At 32.8% G+C, this 17,761-nt stretch overlaps 1 protein-coding gene across 1 annotated transcript in view; it reads left to right on the top strand.

Annotated features, from left to right (window-relative positions):
• The window catches only part of LOC129228491 (lysosomal cobalamin transport escort protein LMBD1-like), an 82,947-nt gene that overhangs the window by 14,816 nt on the left and 50,370 nt on the right, over positions 1-17,761 (top strand). The window contains exons 3-4 of the mRNA XM_054863171.1: positions 2,368-2,465; positions 2,895-2,962. Coding sequence (XP_054719146.1) covers positions 2,368-2,465; positions 2,895-2,962 — 166 coding nt within the window. The remainder of the gene's footprint in view (positions 1-2,367; positions 2,466-2,894; positions 2,963-17,761) is intronic.

A 17,761-nucleotide genomic window follows, 5' to 3' on the forward strand; every position in this document is an offset into this window, starting at 1 on the left:
TATAAAGGGGGGTAGCGCAATGGCCCGTTCTTTTTTTCCATTGTGAGTGCCCGTAATGCTACATTCTGGTTGAAATTTGGAATATATGTGAATCCATATGTAAACAGGCTTTGGTTCAATTTTGGCGCCAATCGCGCCAAGAGGTGCTGATTTATTTTTATTATCATTATTTTTTAGCGAATAAAAATAGCTTTATTAATGCAACAATACGAAAGATAAATCGTAATAGATTATTGTCTGTGTATTTCTCGTGATTTTAATTGTATGGAAATGATCGGAAATATTATCTCAATGATTTAAAATTTTTAACTGTTGCCATCTTATGTTTGTTAACAAATAAAATATTTGTAATTAATTCAAGCAAGGCTTTTAAAATAACTTTCAATTTTAGCTCTTTGCTTTGCTTTTGCAATAATTCAGACATTGGGATGGTCGTCAAGTTTTTGCATGTGTAATTTTGTTTTTGTTGGGAATATTGCTTCATCGTCAAGCATGGGGAGGGATCGGAAAAAAAAAGAAAAATATAGAAAAAAGTTTCGTGATGGCCACAACATACTAGTTTAAAATCAATTCAATTTATTAATATAAATAAATATTTCTTTCAATTCAAAAATATCAAACTAGTATTTTTTTCATTAATTTTTTTTTTGTCCTTCAGAACCCAGCGGGTGCAATTTCAACCCCTTATCAAAACTTGAGTTTCAGCTATAAATTATAGGAGAACATTTTATGAGCTGCTAGTAATTTGCTCTAGCACAATCAGAATATATACTTATCTATTCTTGTTTTTTACCTTTTCGTACTCCAGTGGTTAATTACTGGCAGGTCACCCTAGAAAGAAAAACTCATCATCAAAATCGACTGAAGTAGCCAAGATGTGCTAAAAATGAAATGGTAGACTGAGGGCAGAGGGATAAAATTTGAAGAAACATGGACTTGTGACTGATCCTGGCCAGTCGAAGATCCACCGTCTTCATTAAGGGTGACTGGGGACGTTAAATATGCTTGTGCTTACAAAGTCCTCCAAGGGAATGATACCTCTGGGGGTTCCAAGTCGGCAGTTGTTGGCTTTTGGTTTGGTTCTAAATTACCAAACTGTCTCTAGATGGTGCTACCATCTATCTTGTGTTGTCATAGCCAAATCGGACTTCCACCAAAATGGGTGGTCTTTTAATACTGTTACAAATTCTGTAAATAGTAATTATTTTTATAATTAATTTGTTGTAATTTGGCTAACTTTGGCGTTTATTCCATTATCTTTCATCTTAAATTATCTTAGTAATGTAACCTGTAAATAGTTTGTTGTAATAAATATACAACCCCCCTTACGTTCAAATGAAGTATATGGTCCCCCCAATTTCTGAATGATAAGATATGTGAATGGAATAAAAAGAAACTATGAGAAATTGTTAGAACTTTGTAGAAATTTCTGAATGGAATATTGTGGAAACTTTTCTAGGATTTATAAATAACCACGGCCGGCGGCGTGATTAGTTAGTCTCGTTTCAGTCGTTCCGCTGGAAGTGTGTTTTAGCCTTTGTGCTTTGTTTTTGCTTATTTTTGATGTAAATACATGTGTGACCGTTTAGTTATGGTGTTAATTGATATTTGCCTAATTGCTGTGGTTAATTAGAAGTTGCTTACGATATTTCTTGTACATTGTTGTAAATAAATCTGCTGTGTTTGCTCAAGATCTGTGTCATCATTTAAAGAATTTCTTGAACTGGCTGGATTCGTAACAATACGGATGCTGTACCTCTCTACCTTAAATTGAGTAGCTATGCTACTCAGGCTCGGGTACCAAGGTGTTAGTAACAACAAAACAAGCAGAAAAAAAAAGGTGATAAGAATGAGTAGAATGTTCTAGATTGATTCTTTGAGATAGGTGCGTGCTAATTATAGATGCAGGGATGAATACTAATGCTTGTGGCGTAGAAAGAATTAATTTAGATAAGATGTTCTAATGTGAAGTGAGAGAAAAACAGTATAGGGATGTGGGCTTAAGCTAAAATTTATTACCATGTAATGAATCAGAGCAAGTTGGGAAATATGAGCCACAAATGGAAAAACCTTAGCAATTCCAAACTCCGCTGCTGGCTCAAAAGGAAAAAAAAAGGTATTATGAATAAAATTCTAGGAACAGTCATTATTATTATTTGTTCTTGCCTTGGTTTGTAGAAATTGGAGTAAAGTTTTGTTTCCATTTTACTATTTATCATTTTAATTTCTATTTTATTTATTTTTTAAAGTTTTGCATACAATAACTTGTATTCAAGAGATTTTTAGTTAGTTATTGAAAATTTTCACTTCAAAGTATCATAGTATTCTCTTGTAAGTTTTATATATATATATTTTTTTACCATTCAGGTCTATGGGGAATTATGTTCTTTATCTCTTTTGCTGTTTTGCCATTTGTTTACTTTGCATATGAAGAACAGGATGAAGACGATCAAAATAATGGAAATGTAAGAAATTGATTTATTTGAAATGTGTACATAATTTGTATTTGGCAATGAATTTAGTAATTGGAGTGTATAAAGAATGTTGTGGAAAAAAATTATTTTTTCAAATGTTTGACTAATACAGAAATATTATTTGTATTTATTTTTGGGTTTGCTAGTAAAAAAAAATTACTGTACTTAAATGGTAAAATAGATTAAACAAATAACATGAATTAAAGCATTTGAAAATTAATGATAGATGCTGAATAATTAAGAGTTATAATGCAAAACTTACTTGAATGTTAGAAAAAAGAAACAAAGAAAAAAAACCATTTTTATCTTTTTAAAATTTCATTGTGATAGTTATGCGCTAAATGGCCCTAAAGATATTTTTTTCCGATGTCTCTCACTTTATACTTATTGATTGATTTACTTTTAAATATTTTTATTTAGGTATGGCTGCGTGCATTGGTATTCACCCTTGTTTTTCTGCTGGCTTTATCTGCACTATTGTTAATTGGGTAAGTAGTCTATTATTTTTTTTTTTAGGAAGAGGGGAGGGAAAATTAATTTATGCACTCTGGGAACCTAAGTGTAAATTATTCAGTCTCAAAAGTTAGTTAATTTTTAAAATCTAACAAATTGTACAATAAATACGTGTTGAGCAATCATGAATTGCTTATTATCCTCACTCAACCCATAAGTGTCTTGCTCATGACAAGAAAATTTCATTAAAGAAATAGCAATTAAAAAAGATACTGCAAAAATTTTCATTTGATTAACTAACGGCACAAGTCAAGTAGAGGAAGTGGTTCAAAAAACATTACACCTGTTTCAAGTGTTTTAAAACATCATGATTATGAAAAAAGGCAAAATCACGTTTTTCAAGAGGTGTCAAAATTGTTCTCATGAAAAATAGCCTATTTTTAATGCGCTGTAGCTCAAGTTTGTCCCGTTGCATTTTCTTTTCATTGGTACCATTAGAAAAAAGATATTCTTTCACACAGAAATATTTTACTCTCTTGTAATACTGTAGGGGCCCCTTAACTTCAAAATATTTTAGTGGCCCTGTGCAGCCGCACAGTGTGGCTACCCACTGAGCACGTCCCTGCCTACACCATGACTCCCATTCCAACCTTGTCCTGTGATGTTTCCGGGGTGAAAACTTGTTCTATGTTATCTCCAGGGCCCGATTAACCTCTGAAGTTAGGGGAAGCTCATACTCGTTTCAGGGCCCCCCTTGCTCATCGGGTCCCCCCCCCACACTTTTGCTCCATAAATTTTCCAAAATTATACACACTAAAGCAAAACTGATCAACGACACAAATATTATTCTCACTATGCACCCCGAGAAACCCATTACACATTATTTACAACAGTGCTCAGGCAAAATTCATATTAAAATCAATCTCGAGTGAAATAATGGGTTAAGCTTTTAGCAGTCTGGTTCATTTGTTTTAAAAAATTAATGCATACAAAAAATATTTCCACTAATTAGTCGCAAAGAAAATTTAAAGAGTTGGAAATGATCAGCCTTCTGCATTTCAGTTTAAACCTTCAACAACATTAATATTGCCATATTTATTGCTTTAAAGATCTTTGTTTATACTTATATAAATAACCAATAAATATTGTATATATAATGCAAAAAAACTCACAGATTACATAGGTTTTTTTCTTGTTTTTCGATTTGCAAAATCTTCAATAATGTTGTCAAAATTTAATCTATTGGTGACATCACTTTCGATAGCTAAAAGAGCAAGACCACTTAATTTGCTTTGTGAAAGTGATGACCTTAAACGATTCTTAATTCGCTTTAAGGCCGAAAAGGAACGCTCACCAGAGCAGTTTGTTATGGGTATTGATAGAATTATTCGTAAAGCAGTCTCTACATTTGGAAACGTATGTTCAATATTTAAGGATCTGATTATTTTAAGCCTATCAGCAAGTTTTAAATGACTCGTAAACTTGTGAAACTGCAGGAATTCATCAGCAAACTCTTCTTCAATGTCATCTGAATATGTACTTTGAAAAGCTGTGGCCCGTTCTCGAATTGTGTCTTCAGTCATAGACTTACTAAACATAAATCCAAATCTTGAGTCCAAGAAAGCATAAGCAGATTTTCTTTTATTTAATTCTGTAATGATAGAGTCACAAATTACATTGTGAACTTGATATAAAAAGCGTTCTCTATCAGAAAAAACAGCAGCAGCACTTGAACCTTCATCAAGCATTTTGCTTCTGGCAATTTTTCTCGCACAAAAAACTGTATACTCTCTTGTGCCAACTAAAATTTCTGCTTCATTTTCATATTCTGCAAAATTATTTCTCACCGTGCTCATGAAATCTATCAAGGATGAATACAATGACAAAATAGCAGTCATTTCGCAATCAACAGACTGAAGTGATTTGCTAACACTATGCATTCGCTGCAAGATGCTATTCCAAATGACCGTCATCAGTGCAGATTCAAATTTTTTTAAATTCAACATTAATGAGCTAGCTTCATGTCTAGTAGCAGCACTTTCATTATCATTCTCTGAGAGAAGAGATAAAGTACTCAAAATACTGTTGTAATTTTTTTTTAATGCTTTTACTGCATCTGCATTTGCAGACCATCTTGTGCCAGAGAGAGATTTTAAAGTTAAATTACCAGATATAGCAGTAAAGTTCTCTATCAGCATTTCCCAGCGATGAGCAGACGCAGAAAAAAAATTAAATAAAGTTTGCAGCAGTCCAAAGAAAGATACTGCTTGAGAGTTACACTCTGCCGCACTGGTCCCAACAAGATTTAAGGAGTGTGCAGAGCACGGCACAAAGTCTATCAAGGGAAAATCATTTTTCAAACGTGCTTGAAGGCCCAAATATTTGCCAGACATATTAGATGCATTATCATAGGACTGTCCCCGGCAATACTTCAACTCAATTTGGGCATTCTGCAGAAAATCAACAATAACTTCGTGCAAATGTTCAGATCTATGGCCGTGAATTGGGATAAATTTTAAAAATCGCTCTACACATTCACCATCATTATCCACATAGCGCAAGACTATGGCAAGTTGATCAACATGACTAATGTCAGGTGTTGAATCAACAATAATACCGAAGTATCTAGCTTTCTTTACTTCAGATATTATTTCTGCAAATACTTTATGTGACATAATTTCTATCAGTTCTGTCACAATGGTTGAAGATAAATAGTTAACATTACCTTTGCCTTTGTTCCCATGTGATTGTATATGCTCCGCTAAAAACGGATCATAAGAGCTTATTAATTCCACGAGTCCAAGAAAATTCCCATTCTGCAATGAGCCAAAAGTCTCATTGTCTCCAAAACATGCGAGTCCACGTTGAGAAATGAACTTAATAATGGAAACTACTCTGTGCAAAACTTTTTTCCAATAGTCACATTCAGACTTATACTGATTTACTAGATTACTGTCAATGCGATTTGCTGTAATGGATCGCTGAGAAAAGCAATGCACAGACTTCCTATGAAAATCGGAATTTTCATGAGATGATAATCTTTTTGCAATGTTTCTCCAGTCCGAATATCCATCTCTACATAAGGCTTGCTCACTTGAATTGACTTGGGCAACACCATAAAGTTTGCAAATGTAACAAAACACTGCTTTGCTGCTAGTAGAATAAACTAACCAGTCTCTTTTGACTACTTCTCCATTTTTCTTTTTGCGAAAAAAATTAGACGCATTGCACATTCTCTCATTTTTTCCAAAAATTCTTTTAGAGTTCTGCAGAGAATTCATATTTTGCTTTGCTTCATTGTACACAAAGTACTCTCTAAAATCATCAGTTATTGGCGAGGGCCACAATGCAGGATCGCCGTAATCAAATTCATGATTGTTGAATGTAGAACTTATATCAAGTTTGAAATCCATATTTTGTGATGGAATTGTACTATTTCTGATTGATTCAGTATCATAACTCTCCCTTGAATTTTCGGACATCGATCCGGAATTTTCTTCGTCAATTATCGAGCTAACATTTACTTCATTTGAAGATGTTGATTCAACATTCACTATGTTCGATATCGATCTGGAATTTTCTTCATTGTTCGATTCAAAACTTAATTTTGATCTGTCATTTTCACTGATCGATGTCGCTTCAGAATTTTCACTGGTTGATATCAATCCAGTATTTTCTTCATTGTTCGACACTTCATCCGATTTTTCAGAACTTAATCTTGATCTGTACTTTTCACTGGTTGATATCGATCCAGTATTTTCATCTTTTGAGTTTGATGCTAACTCACAATTTTCTTTTAGTATTTTAACGCTTTCATTTTGAATGATAAAGCTCTTCATCGCAAGAGAAAGCTTTTTATTGCTTTGCTCTAGTAAGGCTTTACGTTTTCGCTTTTTGGAACCTGACGGTTGAGCAGACATTGCTTTTTTCCCTCTCTGGACACGAAAGGAACAACTAATGTTTAGAAAGAAAACTCCGATAAATAAAGCAACATCTAACGTTTGTCACGTGCGGCCGACCTCCGACGATGACGAGTTTATCAAAACATAAGCTCATGCAAAGTTGAAGTTGAAGTTTCTTTTTTTGCCGCAGGTCAAAAAATGGATTGCTAGGTTTAACTTGTGTTTGACGATTACGACTGGTACAAACCGGTGCTTAACCGTGGATGCAATGACTTCAGCTAATGCTAAAGCATTGGGGGGGTGACGTCATTATTTTAACCGGTAAGCTACCGATAACTCTTCGCATATTGTATTGCACAAATTTTTCTAATAAAAAAATATAAATAAAGAAATAGAGAAAAATGCATTTATAAACAAACTGGAATTTTTAATCAGTTTTTTAGTCATTTTCGGGCCCCTGAAAATTTGGAGGGGAAGCTCAAGCTTCCCGAGCCTTTCGGGTAATCAGGCCCTGGTTATCTCTATATGCTTATCCAACGAGAATATTGTTCAGACTAAAATGGGACTTCTCACTGAACATCACAATGCCCAGTAGGGTATGTCATTTTTTTTTTTTGAATATTGACTTGCCCAATTAGGATGCACTGTATTTGCCCCCTAGAAATTCATTTCTAATGTTATTGTTGAAAAATATTAAGGTTTAACTACCAGAAAATGAGTTACAAAGTTTGAAAAAAAAAGGTAAAAAATAGTCAGTTTCCAAAAATTTTTACGAAAATACAATGTTTAAAATTCTTGTTCTGATGCCATTCAAATGCTTCTTTTTAACACTCTGTACACATGTCTTTATGATTAACTACATTCCTTTAAAGTTTTTAATTTGCGAATAAGCAGTAGGGAAGGTGGGGACCTCGGACCTATTTTTACTTTTCAATTTTTAATTTCATAATTATTTACCAAATCTAAATACAAATACTTTTGGTTAAAACTTTATGATTTTTTACACAACATATAATTGTCTTAAAAATTTTATTTAAGTTATTTCAATTACATATTTAAGAAAAAACAGAAGAATGCAATTAGTACCGAGGTACACCACCGGTGGTGTACCTTGGGTCTTGGGATGGTGTACCTTGGACCAATAATTAACAGGTAAAGAAAACATGTTTTCAGTAAGAACATCACTATTTATCAATCAATAAACCACACATAATTTTAGAAATACATTTTTTATTTGTTTCAAAGATAGATAAAAATTCAGATCTTATTATCTTATTACGGTTCACTTTTTTAATAAAACTACAAGACGCTCTAGCTTCTGAAAACCATACTAAAAATTATTTTTTTAAGCTACACTTATTTCTAACTAAGATTATAATCGGATAAGTCAATTCCAAACGGTTTCTCAAGCTGCCTTTCAGATCCAGCAGTTAGTATATGGTGTGGTAGCTTGAATATGATATCCTTTTTGTCAACTTCATAAAGGCTAGGTTCTTCTCTGGTAAACTTCTGACAGTATGGATCTTTTTTTCAGACATTTAACTTCATATCTATCATCACCAATAGAAATAATCTCCGCAAGAAAATATTTGATAGTTTTCTTGCTAGCGAATTTCACCAATACAAAAACACCCATCTGAATATTGATGTTATCTGGATCTTCTAGCTCATTAAAATGATGGTCTGAAATATCAATGTCCTCATATAAATCTTCAGTATTCTCAAGTTCAGACTCTGAGGAATAATAAAGTTTTCTTTTAGCTGGCTTGGTAGGGGGTTTTAATGTCTTAGTTTGCTTTACTTTTTTTATTGCCATTTTAGCCTTTTCTATTTCAAGACGCTCTTTCTCTTGTGCTTCGGTCAAAATAATTTGGTAAAGACTTTCTTTTAGATTTCCCGCTATGAAATTGTTTTCTCGGTAGTGCCTTTGGATATGGCCTTATTTCTTCAGAAGTGACAAGGCTTGGCAGAGAAATACTAGCTTCAGACGTTGACACATCAGTAAAATCATTTTGTGCGTTATTTTCTTGTTGCTTTTGCATTGAGAGATCAGTGACATTTGATAGGAGGAAATCAAAATCTTGAGAAATAATTTCATTCAGTATATGTAAACCAGTGACCTTAAAGCCTTTGATTATATTTGATAATGTGAAGGCCAGTGTAAATGCTCGTCCAACTGTTCCAACAAACTGGAGAACATGAAATTTTAGGAGTTGTAATAACTATGCAGAAGTGTGTACCTTGGACCAGTCCAAGGTACACCACTTGTATTAGGTTCCAGGTACACTACTTGGTTATAAAAGCTGACCATTATGTTACAATTAGGCCTAACTTTGTTTCACGCACATAGTGTTATAGCTAGAACATGACTGTATAAGGTATAACCTTCATTTCAGAATAAACAATATATGATTCATAATAAAAAACACATAAAAGTATCTGGAAAAACTTACTTTTGAATGGTATATTTTTTTAAAAAATAATACTTCAATCAAATGAGCTTTCAACAAAACTGAAAGGTATGCACTGAGACGTCTAGTGTCATACTTTAACTACACATATTTCTATTCAAATATTTTAATAAGCAGAGCTATAATCAGCCTAGGTCCAAGGTACACATATGTCCGAGGTACACCACTTACCCCTACATTTTCGTGAAATTAACCAAAATTTGATTTTTGCAACTTTTCTTGTACATTGCAGTGTTTCATCAGAAAAAAGTCTGAAATATTTGTTTCTGAATAAATGTGCACTATGCATAATATTTCCTGTTGAAACCAATGACTGGTCCATTGACACCATTGTCTTCGTTACGCAGCACGCCGATCTACGGGGGTGTTTTGAAGCCACCTGCATCTTGGGCAGCGACACTATTTTACTCCCCCAAGATAATCTTTGACCAGCAGGCTCGAATTGGTAATTTCTCTCATCCTTCCCAAGCTTTTAATGCCAGCTGTATTTTCCGACAAAAGACAGTATGGCATTTCCTTTGTGTTTTGTCAAAGGGAGGGTTGATTTCCACTGAAAAACTGGAGAGCGAAACACACTAGTGATTTTAAACTTTGGAGAAGTTGGACTTAACTTTTGACTCTCCTGAAATCTACTGTCATCAAATTCTTTTGTGATCATAAAATATCTTGTGAGGTATTGCCACAAAGTATTTAAATATATTTCGTAAAAATTTACCCCTGATAAAGTTGCTGCTCAGCGGAACCCTCATCTGCGGCACTTCAGTATGCTACACTATAAATTTCAAACTTCAGGTACTCAAGACACCAAGAAAACTTCATATATTATTTTTATAATTATTTATAGTCACAATGGCATCTTCTGCTGCCAAAAAAAAAAAGACATGCTTAAGCACTAAGTTGAGTGAGTATCTAGGAGGCCCCAAAAATTTCCTATCAACTGAGTTTCCAACTTTATGTGACTGCTTGCAGAGATACCTCGAGCAAGATGAATTGCTCATGAGCGATCACAACCTGCGTGTATGTTTTCAGGAAAGCACATTTCGCAGAAAAAGTTTGCTTGGTCTAAATGACTTTACAAAATGTGTCTGCTCGCTCTTTCCATGATGTTTTAGTGCCATGCCATAGAGTAAAATAAGATAAGTGTAACTTGCCTAATCAGACACACGTCAGCTACATTTTATTTTCTTATATTAATGTCTAATTCCTATTTTCGTAGGTAAAAATGGCAGCAATATTGTAAGGATTTAAAATTGGTCCAGATTTAAGTTCTATTTCAAACTTTCAAAACCTGATACTTGCTGTAAGTGTTGTACATGATATCTCACACTGATGCAGGTAGAGAGAGCGTGTAATTAAGTTTGTTGCTCTAGACAGAGTATTCCTTTGAGAACATCAAAATTTTAAGTTAGAGAGACACAGTCGCCATGTGAGATGGGAATGAGTCAACTGACTATATTACAGTTATTATTTTAAGTTATGTAAAACATTAAAAATGGAAGGTTGCAAAACCTATTAACTTGAGACATTCCAAGTTAATTAATTTTTTCGCTTTTTGAACCACTTAAAATTTCTTCAAGAATGTAGGCGCAGGAAAGTTATTCCAAATTTTATTTCTTTGAAATGTAACTTACCACGTTCTGTAAAAATTGATAAAGTTATTTTTCGGTCAAAATTGGCTCTATTTAGAGTTTCGATCCAAGAAACTAGGAAACGCCTCTCGTTTATTGAACGTGAGCTCTATGATTTGCATCTCTCTATTTCAAATTCTATTTCTGATTTTGAATATGTTGATAGAACTTCTTGGTCTAGAACCCTTCGTTCTTCGGAGAATCATCAAGTTGTTTTGAAAAAGAAATTAGCTAAACTTTGTAGAAATTCGAAAGTTTCCCTTCGGAAAATTTACCAGTGGTAAATAAAAATGTTGTCGTTAATATTTCAAGTGTTCCTTTAAACAGTTCTCAAATTAATGCTCTAAAATGCAATGATAATTTTGCTCTGGCCAGCAAACCTTCTTTTTCTAAGCTTATTGCTCTTATTGAGAAAGCTTTTAAATTTAGTGCCTTATCATCCAATCAAAAAGATTGCGTTAGGCATCTTATTGCTTCTAATGTGGTCTTTAATTCTAGAATTTCCAATCCCGTCTTTACTAATACTGTTAGTCGTACTGTAAAGAGTTTAATTTCTAATTCAGATATTGTTGTTACCAAAGCTGACAAGGGTGGTCAAATTGTTGTTCTTGACAAATCATCTTATGTTGACAAAACTAATGATTTGATTTCTTCTGGTCCATACTTAGAAATTTCTAAAGATCCTAGTGAAAATGAGTTAAAGGCTATTTCTTCTGCTGTCAAGTCTGTTCAGTCTATTCCATTAAATGTTAAATGCTCTGTTATTCCTTCTATTGCTAATTGCGCTAGATTTTATGCTTTATCTAAGGTACATAAAGCTGGCATTCCTTTCAGGCTGATTGTTTCCAATATTGGTACGGCTTCTTATAAACTTGGAAAATATTTAGTCTCTGTGTTTTCTCCTCTTATGAGTCATAATGTATTCACTGTAAAAAACTCAATCGATTTTGTCAAAAAAATTCAGAATTGCGTTCCAAATAATTCTTTTATGGCTTCTTTTGATGTGAACTCATTATTTACGAACGTTCCAGTCGAGGGTTCATTGTTATGCCTTCAGAGTCGACTCTGAATTTCATTTTACCTCTAAGGAAATTGAGGATTTAGTTTTCCTTACTCATACTTGTCTAAAGCAATGTTCCTTTGTTTTTAATGGTAAATTTTATGCAATGTCGGATGGTTTGGCAATGGGAAACCCACTTAGCCCCATCCTTAGTGATATTTACATGCATTACTTTGAGCTCAAGCTGTTTCAGAAACTACAGTTTCAATTCTATGTTCGCTATGTTGATGACTGTTTTGTTCTTATGAATCACGATCAACTAAGCATTGATGATGTTTTATCTATTTTAAATTCCATTGATCCTCATATTCAATTCTCTTGTGAAAACGAACATAATAATTGCCTTCCATTTCTGGATGTTCTCGTTTCTCGAACTGAGTCCGGTTTTGAAATTACGGTTTATCGCAAACCTTTTGCTGCTTCATTACCCCCACATAGATTATCGTCTCACCCTCCTAATCAAAAATATTCAGCTTTCAACACATTTGTTTATCGTGCAATGAATATTTGTTCTTTACCTGAGCTTCTTAATGCGGAACTTAACTATTTAAGAGCTGTGGCTGTTGATAGAGACTATCCGCCCACCTTAGTTGATTCCATTTATAAACTTTGCAAAAAATCTCAAAATATTGTTCTTAATAGAACTTTTAACTCTAAGAATTTAGTTGTTCTGCCTTTCTTCCCTCGTATTAGTTTTCAGGTTGCTAAGATTCTGAAGCGATTCCAATTCCAAGTGGTATTTTCTCCTATTAATAAACTTTCTTTCTCTTCTCTTAAAGATTCTATTCATCCTCTTAATTGTTGTGGGATCTATAAAATTGTTTGCAATTGCGGACTCGGATACATCGGACAGACTCGCCGTTCTTTGAAATTTCGGTTAAAAGAACATCAAAGCTATGTGAGAAAACAACAGCCGAATAAATCCAGTATTGCCCAACACTGTTGGGAATCGAATCACTCTTTTGATTTTAACTCTTATCAAATCATCCAAAAATGTCCCAATTCGTTAGATCTTGATTTTTAGGAATCTTTCCACATCCTGAGGAAAACCGTTCTAATTTAGTTAACGATCTTACTGCAATTCCCTATTTTTCTTCTGTGTGGACTTCTTTAATAAAATTGGTTTAGTTTTTCTATTATTTTTATGGAAACGTTGTACATTTCTTACTTTTATTGTTTTCATTTTTTGCTTTCTTATTTCGTTTTTGTGATTAACTAATTCCAATATGTTTATCCTTCACTTTGTTTTTTCCTACATTTCTCCATTTTTATACATTGCTTCCATACATAGTTTTTACCGCTGGTAAATTTATTACTAATTTATTCAGAGTGGTTTCATTTTTGGACTTTTCGCATTGTTTATGGGTTTTCTTGGAAAATTTATTACTTAACGGTTTTTTTCCTGATGGAATTTTATAATAAATTTTGCCTCCAGGTGTCATTTTATCTTTTCTGTTTTGTTTAATTTCGATTTTTTGATATTTATACTATCTCCTGTTCCACCGTGTTGCTTTTTTCGGATGACTTTTCATCCAGAAGCTCACACCTCTTTGCATTGAAAAAGGTGTTCCTTGTAACACCGAAACACGTGTCTGCAATTTTCTGCAATTTTTGTGCTTTATGACGTTGGATTATTGATTTTTTGAATACTTTTAGTGTTGATTGCATTTAAAATATCCCCTGGTGGTTATAAGTTGTCAATTTCATTGCTTCATTCTAATCATTTTCATTTGCTTGGAACCAAGGTTCACAAATTTAATGATTATAGTTAATCTTTAAAGAAATTTCATTTTGGGCAGTTTTTTAGACTTTTCATTCAGACCGAATTCATGATTATATGAAAATTCGTTCAAGTATAAAAGATCAATTTATGGTTAAAAACATAAACATGTTTGGATACTTTTTTATTCCAAAAACCAGCCTATATGAATTCCTGAGCATCAATTTACCTCTGTGCCAAATTTGGAAGAAATCCGATAAAAACTGGAGATTTGTATAAGGAACATACACACACACCCACAAACATACATCCATTTTTATATATATAGATGGTCAAGTACTTATGAAATAAAATTTTTTGCATTGGTCTTCCACAACAATAAATAATTAAAAAGAATCAAATAAACAGTGCTTTTCATATTAATTAATAACCTGTAAAACTAGCAAGGAACATAATTTTATTTATACAAGCTATTCATCAAGCTCATCACCGCTCACGTCTAACTCGCCAAAATAATTTTCGCTTTCGTTGCTGAATTCATCTTTAGAATGTCTTATGCTTGACTCAGCATCATTGTCAGTTGAATAATCATCATCACTCTAAATGTCGGTACTATTATTAGCTGTCTCGGTAAAATCATCAATATCTGTAATAGAAAACAATTAATAAAAAAATAATAATTTTATTAAAAGCCAAGTCTGGTTGAAAAAAAAATGATTACCTGAGGCAGCAGGCTGTGCTTCGATGTAACATCTTTTATTGTTTGTGGTAATTATACTTGGCTTTTAATAAAATTCTTTCTTTTTTTAATTAATTTTTTACTATTACAGATATTAATGATTTTACCGAGACAGCTAATAATAGTACCGATATTCACAGTGATGATGATTATTCAACTGGCAATGATGCTGAGTTGAGCATAAGACATTCTGAAGATGAATTCAGCAACGAAAGCGAAAATGAAAATTATTTTGGCGAGTCAGACCTGAGCGATGATGAACTTGATGAATAGTTCGTTTAAATAAAATTGTATTCCTTGCTACAGTTTTACAGGTTATTAATTAATATGTAAAGTACTGTTTATTTGATGATTGTTTGATTATTTTTAATATATTATTGTTATGTAATATTGATGAAAAAAATTTTATTCCATAAGTACTTGACCATAAAAAATAAATAAAAATAAACAAAAGCATAATTTTAATGGTCAAGACATTATTAACCAAAAATCAGTTTCACTATAATTTTGTACATAATTTTAATTCTAATGAAATAGTGTTTAGTTTCGTTTAAATGTTAAAAATAAAAAAAAATGTTTTAAATATGTTTAAATCATTCATACTTTTCCAACTACCTTATAATTTAAGCAACATCTACCAAAGACTATGCAACCTCTTAACCATGATAGACTAGAAATTTTAATGAAAATAGGATCTAAACTATTTATAAGAAAAACAGCTTTATTTATTTAAATTTCATGACGATAAGCAAACTTTTTTGAGCGAGTGCTAGCGGCCCGATAAACGGTACATCAAGTTACATGGTCGACATTTTGTGGCATCTATCGGGGCTTTGCAACATAAAGCAACTGGTAGACTTATTGTTTTACATTTTATACATTATAAACAATTATAAAAAAAAAATTGAGACTTGTATATTTAAGTCAAAATTGGCTGATTTTTTTGCACCTTGTGTGGATGGTAGACATGGCACAGCAACGCTTTGGACGCGGTAGACATATATTTTTCGCTATGTTTATATGTGTGATAATGCATATCACATTTTTCTACCCATTTATATTTTTCCCATGTTTTCGGTCATTTTAATCGTTTTTTCCCCCATTTAGTTGTTTTGTATTTTCTTGTGCATTCCACGTTTTCCCCGCGTTCCCCGTTAAATTTCGCGCACTTTATGATATCAAATATGTGACTTATTCACTTTTCCCATCGTTTAGCTTTTTGACAATTTTTCAAGCGTCAATCTGATTTTTTTCCATCTTCTTGTCGGCCATTAAAATGGTGTAGCGTCCCCTTCCCTTCATTGTTTGGGCGCCAAACGCACTCATTGATTCCCGCGCATCGCCGCGTACCCGGATCCGATCTTTTATTCGCTGATTCATTTTTTCCACCCCACTTCACTCTGCTTGCTGCTTCCAGTTCGATCGGACGTGCTTCTCGCGGCTCCGTTTCTCTCCAATGATGGCGAAAATGATGGAATTGTGCACGGCATTCGTTGACGGCCGTGGCTCTCCGCCTGATGATTGAAGACCGCAAAATGTGGTGAAAATTTCCTTTTTAATTCCTAAATACAGTGGCTCCCAAAAGTGTTCGTACACTTTGAAATTTTTTAGTAAAACCAAAATAACTCAAAACTGAATTCAAATATGGAGTCCAATATTTTTTCCCATCATTCCTATGTCATTCTAAATACAACCCATTGGTTTTTCCATAATATTAACGGATCTCCTTTTTGAAATGGGTCAGAAAACGAAGAGACAGAGAAATAACATGCCACAAAAGTCATCGTACACTCAAATATTTTCGAATAAATTCATGATTAAAATTATCATATGCCATTTTATTAGTATTTTTGCATTGTGTTGACCCTTATAAGTCATTTGGCTTTAATTTTTTGCTTATTTATTTCTTAATATTGTGCTTATTGCTAGAAAATCGCTGGTATTCGTAAAAAACCGCAAACACCATTCAAAATCCGAATTTTTTTCCCACAGTTGCGATAAATTGGTTTGAAATGACTCGAAATTAGTTAATTTATTTGTTTGTATAGTAGAGTGCTTGATAAAATGCTTTAAACAAAGGAATCGGACAGAAAACATGGTAAGAAAAGGTCAACCGCAAAGTTGACAAAACGTGATCGGAGATTTAAAGTTGAAAAAATTATTTAAAAAAAAAACACATTTGAGTGCTGTAAAAGTTTCTACAGAGTTAAAAGAAAAATTTTACGTTTAATTTTCACCTAAAAATTTTCGCCCAAGTTCTCTGATTAGCTGAATTAAATGGGACCTCTTCAACAAGAAATTTTCTTGTTCGCACGAAAAACACAAAGCTTACGCTTTTCATCACAAAATCAAGGATAAATAAGCTAAAAACTTTTTAGAATTACGTCTTATTTACAGATAAAAATGAATTTAACATTTTTGGTTAAATTGTTGCATAATTGTAAGTAGAAGAAAAAATTAGGAACTTAATCTTAAGAACTTAGTTGGATCAGTTAATCACGACGGTGGAGGTGTTCTAGTGTGAGGGTGCATATCAGCATCAGGACTTGGTAGTTTGGAATTTTTTGATGAAATAATGAATCATACTGTTCCTTTAAATATTTTAAAAACCAATTTTGAACTCTTAACCAAAAATTTGGTTATTGGAAACAACTTTGTTTTTTATCAAGATAACAATATGAAGCACTCGGTTTTCAACGTTTGCGTCTAGTGCCTCAAAAATCGTCCTAAAATTCAGAAAATACCCCCACAATCTCCTGATTTGAACTTAATGTAACGTATTTAGAGATATCTATAGGCTAGATTACAAAAATACGGCTTTAAAACGAAAATAGAGCTAGAAACAGTAAGACTCGAAGTGTGGTTGAACACTTACTCAGAAATTACGTAAAAAAAAGAAAGAAAATGAATGAAATCTATTCCCAGACGTTTAAAAGGTGTTATGAATACTGTATGATATTCTACTAATTAATAATTTAATAAAAAGTTAGATTATTCAATAATATATAGACATTTTATAAAGTGTACGAAGACTTTTGCGACATAGAATTTCCGGCACTTTTTGGTTTTTGATTTTTTTAAAATTAAGTTTTAAAATTTTTAAAAAACTTTTTATGTAGTTTTGTTAAAAAATAATCATAGATCTTATAATTAAATACCTATTCCGAAATATTGATTCTAACCAATGGATTGGGACCTATTTCGTTGAATGTCGTAGGTGTACGAAGAATTTTGGGAGCCACTGTATATATATAACCAAGAAAATTAAAGATGAGCTTCAGTGCAACTTGTGATAGTTGCATAGGAAATGCTTC

Source organism: Uloborus diversus, chromosome 8 (assembly GCF_026930045.1).
Source record: "Uloborus diversus isolate 005 chromosome 8, Udiv.v.3.1, whole genome shotgun sequence".
Taxonomy (NCBI): Eukaryota; Metazoa; Arthropoda; class Arachnida; order Araneae; family Uloboridae; genus Uloborus; species Uloborus diversus.